This window comes from Oncorhynchus masou, chromosome 14, assembly GCF_036934945.1.
Source record: "Oncorhynchus masou masou isolate Uvic2021 chromosome 14, UVic_Omas_1.1, whole genome shotgun sequence".
Taxonomy (NCBI): domain Eukaryota; kingdom Metazoa; phylum Chordata; class Actinopteri; order Salmoniformes; family Salmonidae; genus Oncorhynchus; species Oncorhynchus masou.
In genome coordinates, this window is record NC_088225.1 from 16,977,633 (window position 1) to 16,988,084 (window position 10,452).

The window sequence follows — 10,452 nt, forward strand, 5'->3', positions numbered from 1 at the left end:
CCCTCTCTAACTTTAAGCACCAGCTGTCAGAACAGCTCACAGATCATTGCATCTGTACATCGGCCATCTGTAAATAGCCCATCCAACTACCTCATCCCCATACTGTTATTTTTTTTTTGCTCCTTTGCACCCCAGTATTTCTACTTGCCCATTCATCTTCTGAACATCTATCACTCCAGTGTTTAATTGCTAAATTGTAATTATTTCGCCACTATGGCCTATTTATTGCCTTACCTCCCTCATCTTACCTCATTTGCACACACTGCATATATACTTTTCTATTGTGTTATTGACTGTATGTTTGTTTATTCCATGTGTAACTTCGTGTTATTGTTTATGTCACACTACTTTGCTTTATCTTGGCCAGGTCGCAGCTGTAAATGAGAACTTGTTCTCAACTGGCCTACCTGGTTAAATAGAGGTGAAATCAAATGTTTAATTAAAGTATGATCGTCGGTGCCATGTATGCCAGAATCAGTATCTCAGAAGCAGCCGCCCTCCTGGGATTTTCACGCACGAGAGTGTCTAGGGTTTACAGAGAATGGTGCGACACGCAAAAATCATCCAGTCAGCAGCAGTCCTGTGGGCAAAAACAGCACATTGATGAGAGGTCAAAGGAGAATGGCAAGCTAACAGACGGGCCACAAATAGGCAAATAACGGTGCAGTACAACAGTGTTGTGTATCTCGAAATGCACATTTTGTCAATCCTTGTCACGGATGGGCTATTACAGCAGACAAACACAGCCGGATCCACACCTATCAGTTAAAAACGAAGTGACTCCAGTGGGCACGCCATCACAAACACTGAACCATTGAGGAGTGGAAAAACATTGCCCGACAAAACCCAGGATTTGGTGTAAGCAGCATGAGTCCATGGCCTCATCCTACCTGTTGTCAACGGTACATGCTGGTGGCGGTGGTGTGGTATGGGGAATGTTTTCCTGGCACACGTTAGGTCCCTCGATATCAATTGAGCAATGATTCCATGCCCCAAATAATTCAGTCTGTTCTGGAGGCAAAGGGGGGTTAGACCCAGTACTAGATGGGTGTACCCAATAAACCTGTATGATCATGTGCATTAGTGATCATCTTTAAGAGGCATGTGTCTTCTGTTCTTCCCCGCTATGGAACACAATTGATCTGGCTAAGAGGGCTGATTATGTGGATCCGGCTCTGAAGTAGTCACTTAGTTTTAAAGTCTCTTTTCCCATGGCAGCTCCGCACTGCCGCACTGACTGGCCAGACTCATTCAGAAATATTTGTTTGCTGAACAAATGGCTCCCGAGTGAAAGAGTAAAAGAGAATGACATTGATTGAAAGATGTGTGTGGTCTGCATTCATACTATATTCCTGCCTTCCCCATGGTACCCTGACCAGCTCAGAACCCCAATTTGTAAATCAAATCAAAATCAAATGTATTTATATAGCCCTTCGTACATCAACTGATATCTCAAAGTGCTGAAACCCAGCCTAAAACCCCAAACAGCAAGCAATGCAGGTGTAGAAGCACGGTGGCTAGGAAAAACTCCCTAGAAAGGCCAAAACCTAGGAAGAAACCTAGAGAGGAATCAGAATAGGTGGGGTGGCCAGTGCTCTTCTGGCTGTGCCGGGTGGAGATTATAACAGAACATGGCCAAGATGTTCAAATGTTCATAAATGACCAGCATGGTTCAATAATAATAAGGCAGAACAGTTGAAACTGGAGCAGCAGCACGGCCAGGTGGACTGGGGACAGCAAGGAGTCATCATGTCAGGTAGTCCTGAGGCATGGTCCTAGGGCTCAGGTCCTCCGAGAGAGAGAGAGAATTATAGAGAGCACACTTAAATTCACACAGGACACCGAATTGGACAGGAGAAGTACTCCAGATATAACAAACTGACCCTAGCCCCCGACACATAAACTACTGCAGCATAAATACTGGAGGCTGAGACATGAGGGGTCAGGAGACACTGTGGCCCCATCCGAGGACACCCACGGACAGGGCCAAACAAGAAGGATATAACCCCACCCACTTTGCCAAAGCACAGCCCCCACACCACTAGAGGGATATCTTCAACCACCAACTTACCATCCTGAGACAAGGCCGAGTATAGCCCACAAAGATCTCCGCCACGGCACAACCCAAGGGGGGGGCGCCAACTTAGACATCAGTGACTCAACCCACTCAAGTGACGCACGCCTCCTAGGGACGGTATGAAAGAGCCCCAGTAAGCCAGTGACTCAGCCCCTGTAATAGGGTTAGAGGCAGAGAATCCCAGTGGAAAGAGGGGAACCGGCCAGGCAGTGACAGCAAGGGCGGTTCGTTGCTCCAGAGCCTTTCCGTTCACCTTCCCACTCTTGGGCCAGACTACACTCAATCATATGACCCACTGAAGAGATGAGTCTTCAGTAAAGACTTAAAGGTTGAGACCGAGTTTGCGTCTCTTACATGGGTAGGCAGACCATTCCATAAAAAATGGAGCTCTATAGGAGAAAGCCCTGCCTCCAGCTGTTTGCTTAGAAATTCTAGGGACAATTAGGAGGCCTGCGTCTTGTGACCGTAGCGTACATGTAGGTATGTACGGCAGGACCAAATCAGAGAGATAGGTAGTATCAAGCCCATGTAATGATTTGTAGGTTAGCAGTAAAACCTTGAAATCCGCCCTAAATGTACTAGTCTTTTCTTTTTTAAGGCTGGCCCACAGGTCCTGAGCTGCTCTTCTCTGTGCAGAGAAGAGAAATGCTGGAGATAAGAGAGAGTCTTCAGAGAAAAACTGTCCCATCGTGCAAAGACCATTCCACTAACAATATGTTAATAACTGAAGGAAATCAAGGCATTAGTGACAATGTTATGTTCATAACCCAAGGATAAATATAAATGCAATGGCTTCCCTCTCTTCTCCATGTGGAGCTGAAGACTTCAGAGCGTGATCTTGTTAGCCTGTCATGTGTGCCCTTGATTTGGTTCTGTTTGATTTATGGCAGCAATCCCAACGCATTCCTTCTGGTGTCTCCGCAGCTCGGGGAAACCAGCACCAATGTTGGAGGATGGTAAATGTATGCACCTCGCATGAAAATAATCAAACAATTTCGAATATAGAAATTGTGCAATATAGGAAAATGCTCTTAGTCAAAATGAAACATTTAAGAAATATACACTGAGTGTACAAAACATTAAGAACACCTTCCTAATATTGATTTGCATCCTTTTGCCCTCCACACAGCCTCAGTTCGCCGGGGCATGGACTCTACAAGGTGTCAAAAGTGGATGGATGTCCTTTATGTGGTGGACCATTCTTGATACACACGGGAAACAGTTGAGCTTGAAAAACCCAGCAGCGTTGAAGTAGATTCAACAAGTGACATCAATAAGGGATCACATATTTCACCTGGATTCACCTGGTCAGTCTGTCCTAATGTTTTGTACACTCAGTGTATATACTGTATAATATTTCATTTCAACCCCTAAAACATCTGTTTATCTCTCACATTCCTTTGCCAGTACATTTTCACAGTTGGTCTTTCTTCATGTTGCTCCCTCAGATCAGAACCTGAGCGTCAGTGAGGTGGAAAGCCTGCTTTGAATCTGCTTCACCTCAGCTTCCAGATTTTGAAGTGATGATAACCTTTTAGTGAACTGAGGAAACAGTCGGAGTGTTTGATGAACCCTATCAATGAGCTTAGCTCACTTCTGTGCTATTATAAGTAGGGTTTAGATTTTCCTGAAAGAAAATCATTGAATTACATTTCCGAAAACAGAGAAAATATTATTATGCATATTTCATGGAACAGAAACTAATAGATTTGAAAAGCATGATGATATGCTAAATTGGATTACATTTAACTGTGGTGATAGATATGTTCTAACCCACTTGGTACAGATGTCCGTTCAACTACTATTTTTTATGTATATTTGGTTGAATTGTCAACAAATGTGAAGTCAACGTGAAATCAACCAAAAATTGCACCATGACGTTGGATTTACATTAAAAGTTTGGTGAAAAAAAATACAAAATTCCCTTACGTTGATGACTTTTTGCAAATCCAATCAGTTTTCCATGTTGATTCAACATCATCACATATATTTATTTTTTTATGACATGGAAACAACCTTGATTCAACCAGTTTCTGCCTAGTGGGAAGTCCCTGGAATTCATGTGTATGTGTCAATTTTGTAGTTCAGTACATCCATTGCTGACCAAATACCTCTCTTGTGATGATGGTACCTATGAACAGGACCAAGTACCAAGGCACAAAGGATGACCTGCTTGACCCAGGTCGTTATGTTAAATCAATACATAATCTTCTTTATAATAACAAATAATACAAGTCACATTTTTGCAAGTGATTTAAAACTATATACATTGCTTTTACAGCTTCTTAGCATAAAGAGATGAATCCAGGGTCATTCCTATATGTGTTTTCATGGGATCTACACAGTATGATGGAAGGAGGTAGATAGAGAGAGAGAAAGCCAGGTGTTAATTTGTTCCAGAACCCCTGCACGTCATCAGTAGTGGATGTTTACCCAGCGTGGCATTGCGACTCCACAGCTAGATACAAAAAGGGCCCTCCAAAGCCTTTGAGCTTACCTGAGATTTCTCCTGTCTCACATTAACTGTGCACACATACACACACTCCATATTTACATTCACACAAGTACATACACACCGATGACAGCATATGTGTTGGCAGAAGAGCTACACACAGTGGTCTGTGGTGCACCAGAGTACCTAGTTACCAATAAAGTGTCAATTATTAGCCCCAGCAGTGACTGTTTGTGGGAACACACTCTGTTTAATTTGTCTGAGGGGTCAATAGCCACAAAGAGAAGCCAAACACAGGTGTTGCGATCTGGTCAATTTCTCTCCATGCCCTCACTCCTTGTCTGGCCTTAATTATTTCCTGTCTGACTCTGCATACCTAGTATCCCGTTTGGGTGTCCTTTTTTATAATTTCATACTTATCATTTCCACTAGCCTAGTGTTTAGAGTGTTGGACTTGTAACCGGAAGGTTCCAAGTTCAAATCCCCGAGCTGAAAAGGTGCAAATCTGTCGTTCTGCCTCTGAACAGGCAGTTAACCCACTGTTCCTAGGCTGTCATTGAAAATAAGAATTTGTTCTTAACTGACTTGCCTAGTTAAATAAAGGTTAAAAAAAATACATAAAACTGCTGTCAAGTCTGTCACATCCCTTTTAATTTGTGTCTCTCCTTCTCTCCATTGAGCTAGAGATGCTTCTCAAAAAAAATGAGATATGAAAGTTTAATAAGTATTTCTGGTCTCTCCACAGGACAGATGGGTGGGAGTTGAGAGAGACAGACAGACCTGCCTGGACTTCTGCTCACTGCCCCCTCAGAGATGGCAGAGGACATGTGGGAGAACAGAACAGTCCCCAGCCCTTACCCCCACCTCCCCCTGTCTTTGCTACTATGCAACGACACCCTCCTCAATGACACCCTCCTCAACGACACTCTCTTCAACTGTATCAACTCCACCAACATTCCAGAGATGCCATTAGGACCCAGTGTAGCAGGGGTCCTCATCCCACTCATCTACATCATCGTCTGTGTCATCGGCCTTGGCGGGAACAGCCTGGTCATCCACATTGTGCTGCACTACTCCAAGACGGAGTCTGTGACTAACATCTACATCCTGAACCTTGCCATCGCTGATGAGCTCTTCATGCTGGGCCTACCCTTCCTGGCTGTCCAGAACACCCTCCAGTTTTGGCCCTTTGGCTCCTTTATGTGCCGCCTGGTCATGACCGTGGACTCCATCAACCAGTTCACCTCCATCTTCTGCCTGACCGTCATGAGCATTGACCGCTACCTGGCAGTGGTCCATCCCATACGCTCCTCCAAGTGGCGGCGGCCCCAGGTGGCCAAGGTGGTCAACGGCACAGTATGGGCCATCTCCTTCCTGGTGGTCCTGCCTGTGGTAATCTTCGCCAATGTCCACAAGACGGGCGGCACCTGCAATATCTCCTGGCCTCGGCCGGCCGACATTTGGCGGGCGGCTTTTATCATCTACACGTCCACAGTGGGTTTCTTCTGCCCACTCCTCATCATCTGTCTCTGCTACCTGCTCATTGTCTTCAAGATCCGCAGCTCTGGCAAGAAGGTCCACGCCACGTCCACCAAGCGCAGGAAATCGGAGCGCAAGGTGACGCGCATGGTGGTGATCGTGGTGGCCGTGTTTGTCTTCTGCTGGTTGCCCTTCTACGCCCTCAACATCCTCAACCTGCTGGTGTCTCTGCCATCAGAGTACCCGGGCCTCTACTACTTTGTTGTGGTAATGGGCTACGCCAACAGCTGCGCCAACCCCATCGTCTACGGCTTCCTGTCAGAAAACTTTAAGCGGGGCTTCCGCAAGGCCCTGTGTCGCTCCTCACGCAAGGTGGAGAGCCACGACCTGACAGAGCGCCAGCAGCAGCAGGAGGAGAGAGGGAGGGTGCTGAAGCCCCGGGAGAGCTTGAGGAGGGTCGTACGAGATGAGGAGGAGGAAGAGGATGATGACGACAGGGAGGACGTCACAGAGATGACGGAGATCTGTAGGATCGCCCAGAATGGGAACGGACATCCTGAGAGTTCCCTGGCCCTGTTAACACCCAAGGCACCAGCTCCAGGGGCATCTGAGCATGTTGCATCCCCAGAAAGGAAAGCCAAAGCTGGTGACATTGGTGGGAAAGGCCCAAACTTGGGGCCTCCAGCATCCCTGCATAATGGACACACCAATGGGAGTGTCAAACCACTGCCAGAGGAGCCAGTGGAGAAGAACTCCTCACTGGAGATAAGCTACCTATAATGTAAAATAACTGTCTCTGAAGTCAGTTACCTGATGGAACTTGCATTAATATTTTGTGGTATTCAAGTAATGTCTATTTAAATGTACAGCGCTATACACATATAGAGAAGATACGCACTCTGTAAGGCCATAGCACCTTTCATTATTTTAATGCTACATTTCTGATCAACGGGCTGAGAGTGTTTGAACTCTGCCTCAGGCCAATGGAATTTGTGTTACAATGACTTGATACTGCCTGTAAAACGGTGTATGTACTAGGTTGTTTCTGAAGACATTTGTATAATTTCAATCTGTGTTTATATGTTTTACCACATGATCACTGTATGTACATAATGTCTGTGCCTTTTTCCAAACTTATCTGACATATCTGATTGTAATTGTATTACATTTTTACTGCACAATGTGACAATCAATTATATATAGGTGAATGTAGCGTCACTTTTATATCCTAGTCATTCACCTCACTACACCTTAGCTGGAGGAACAGAGGACAGAAGAAAAAGAAGGCACCTTGTGTAGCTTCTATTCCATGCCAACAGAATGGCCCTATGTGCACAATCAGAGGAGGAAAACAGGTGCCCTGATTGGCATAAAATCAAACGGTGGTTGTAGATTTTTGAGGGTTTATTTTGCTTGTGTGTTGTGAGCTGTGGTTGTGTTTGTACTGCTGCTATATGGGGGAAGAAAAGGGCTCTGGAAAGAGTTAGCAACTTGGCATCTGGTGACAGTGTCTCATGTTACTGAATATCAAGGTGGAATATCTGGTGACAGTGTCTCATGTTACTGAATATCAAGGTGGAATATCTGGTGACAGTGTCTCATGTTACTGAATATCAAGGTGGAATATCTGGTGACACTGTCTCATGTTACTGGATATCAAGGTGGAATATCTGGTGACAGTGTCTCATGTTACTGAATATCAAGGTGGAATATCTGGTGACAGTGTCTCATGTTACTGAATATCAAGGTGGAATATCTGGTGACAGTGTCTCATGTTACTGAATATCAAGGTGGAATATCTGGTGACAGTGTCTCATGTTACTGAATATCAAGGTGGAATATCTGGTGACACTGTCTCATGTTACTGAATATCAAGGTGGAATATCTGGTGACAGTGTCTCATATTACTGAATATCAAGGTGGAATATCTGGTGACAGTGTCTCATGTTACTGAATATCAAGGTGGAATATCTGGTGACAGTGTCTCATGTTACTGAATATCAAGGTGGAATATCTGGTGACAGTGTCTCATGTTACTGGATATCAAGGTGGAATATCTGGTGACAGTGTCTCATGTTACTGGATATCAAGGTGGAATATCTGGTGACAGTGTCTCATGTTACTGAATATCAAGGTGGAATATCTGGTGACAGTGTCTCATGTTACTGAATATCAAGGTGGAATATCTGGTGACACTGTCTCATGTGACTGAATATCAAGGTGGAATATCTGGTGACAGTGTTCAATTTGCTTGAGGGCATACCAAGGTTGCACATATCTGATTGTTGTTGAGTTGTTGTTCAACACTTGACCCTCTGGTTTCTGTAACTCAGCCTATATAGTATGCCATTTGAAAGCTCAAGGAACATCAGAGTTCCTACACACTGATTGTTTCTCTTAAGAATGACTTTTTCCTTTTCTTTTGAATGCTATCTGGCAGCTATGACAGGGGAGCCACGTTAGAGGCATTGAGGTTGAACAGAACAAGGATATGAGAATATAGACAGATAAGATATGAGCATGAATGGCTGAAATCACAACATTGTAGGGATGGTACCTACAATATCTGACATATAGGTGATTCATATGACTAAATGTTTAATAAATGTATTTGTTTTATCATAGATATTTACTTGGACAACAAAAGGAGCGCAGAATGTAAAAATAGTGGATGTAAATCATGCACACACCAAGCCATGAAAAATAAATTGATACTGCATTATTAGACCATTACACCAGAGTTACCACACAGCCACAAGCCCTCATTAACCAATTTGCCCAGTGGAGTGGAAGGCATTAGGTGAAACCACACTCACCAACACATAAAGTGCCTCTGTATATTGTTACACTCCACGCATTCAATGATACAAATGATACAAATAGCAGTGTATTGTAGAAAGCAGTTTAGCTCACTTGAACAATGCTATCTGATCCATGATAAATCCATTTCCTCTGCCACCCCCGCCGCTGCCACACTCCCACACACACACTCTCTCTCACAGCTGCATTAAGAGGTGTGAAAACATCATTAAAGGCTTATGAAAAGGGACTTGTTTCACCAATGCCATGCTTGCAGTTCCGCTGTGCAGACTTGTGACAAGCAGCATACTGTGAAGTGTTGTATAATTGCCACTTTCATGTCAAATATACACTTGTTTACTTGTACTTGAGTTGTGTCCGGGATTATTCTATCATATGTCATTTTTGTTTTCCACTGTTTGTGTGATCTTTCCTCAGTGATAATCAGCGCAGTGCTTAGTGTAGACGGAGGTGAGGCAAGCAGCTGACCACCTGATTGGTCGACGGGTGGTATCTTTATGAATCTGTGTGATTCATTGTCCGCTCTCTCCACCCACAGACGCCCACCTAAGTATGATATGGGCACAGAAAGAAGCAAACAGAACCGCAGGTGACTCTGATAACACTGATATTATTCACTCTTTTTGGCAGTGGCTACTATGGAAACACTATGTAAACAGTGCCTGTAGCGCAAGGGTAAGAACACAACAGAGCCCTGAAAGTCAGAGAATAGGCATAGTATTTATCTCATCCAGATGTGCTATTTGGTTTGGGATTAAATCTCTCAATCCAAGGGCAATACACATGCTTTGACATGTTCTCAGCTAATTATCTGTGGAGGAGCATTCTGTGGTGTGGCCATTGCGTTCCAATGGGCCATGCCAAAACACCATCAGTGTTATTGTGCCTCTTTTTTTGATGATGTCTCAAGCATCTCATTGTGCCAACGCAATCTGACAGTCTAAGCATTGCTCAAAAAGACAGCTGGGGGATAACAAGTAAATGGTTTGCTGATGGTTTGTGGGAGAAGGGACTGTTCTAGCAGATGAGGTGTGGGAGAAGGGACTGGTCTAGCAGATGAGGTGTGGGAGAAGGGACTGTTCTGGCAGATGAGGTGTGGGAGAAGGGACTGGTCTAGCAGATGAGGTGTGGGAGAAGGGACTGGTCTAGCAGATGAGGTGTGGGAGAAGGGACTGTTCTGGCAGATGAGGTGTGGGAGAAGGGACTGTTCTGGTAGATGAGGTGTGGGAGAAGGGACTGTTCTGGCAGATGAGGTGTGGGAGAAGGGACTGTTCTGGCAGATGAGGGACTGTAGCAGATGAGGTGTGGGAGAAGGGACTGTTCTGGCAGATGTTCTGGCAGATGAGGTGTGGGAGAAGGGACTGTTCTGGCAGATGAGGTGTGGGAGAAGGGACTGTTCTGGCAGATGAGGTGTGGGAGAAGGGACTGTTCTGGCAGATGAGGTGTGAGAGAAGGCGCTGTTCTGGCAGATGAGGTGTGGGAGAAGGGACTGTTCTGGCAGATGAGGTGTGAGAGAAGGGACTGTTCTGGCAGATGAGGTGTGGGAGAAGGGACTGTTCTGGCAGATGAGGTGTGGGAGAAGGGACTGTTCTGGCAGATGAGGTGTGGGAGAAGGGACTGTTCT

At 44.9% G+C, this 10,452-nt stretch overlaps 1 protein-coding gene across 1 annotated transcript; it reads left to right on the forward strand.

Moving 5' to 3' along the window:
- Positions 1–5,354: 5,354 nt before the first annotated feature.
- Positions 5,355–6,788, forward strand: LOC135554390 (somatostatin receptor type 5-like). The gene has a single exon (XM_064986678.1). The coding sequence runs from the start codon at positions 5,355–5,357 to the stop codon at positions 6,786–6,788; it is 1,434 nt and encodes a 477-aa protein (XP_064842750.1).
- The last annotated feature ends 3,664 nt before the right edge of the window (positions 6,789–10,452 follow it).

Excerpts from the sequence above, each read along its gene's own strand:
- LOC135554390 (XM_064986678.1), top strand. The coding sequence starts at position 5,355 with ATGTGGGAGAACAGAACAGTCCCCAGCCCTTACCCCCACCTCCCCCTG.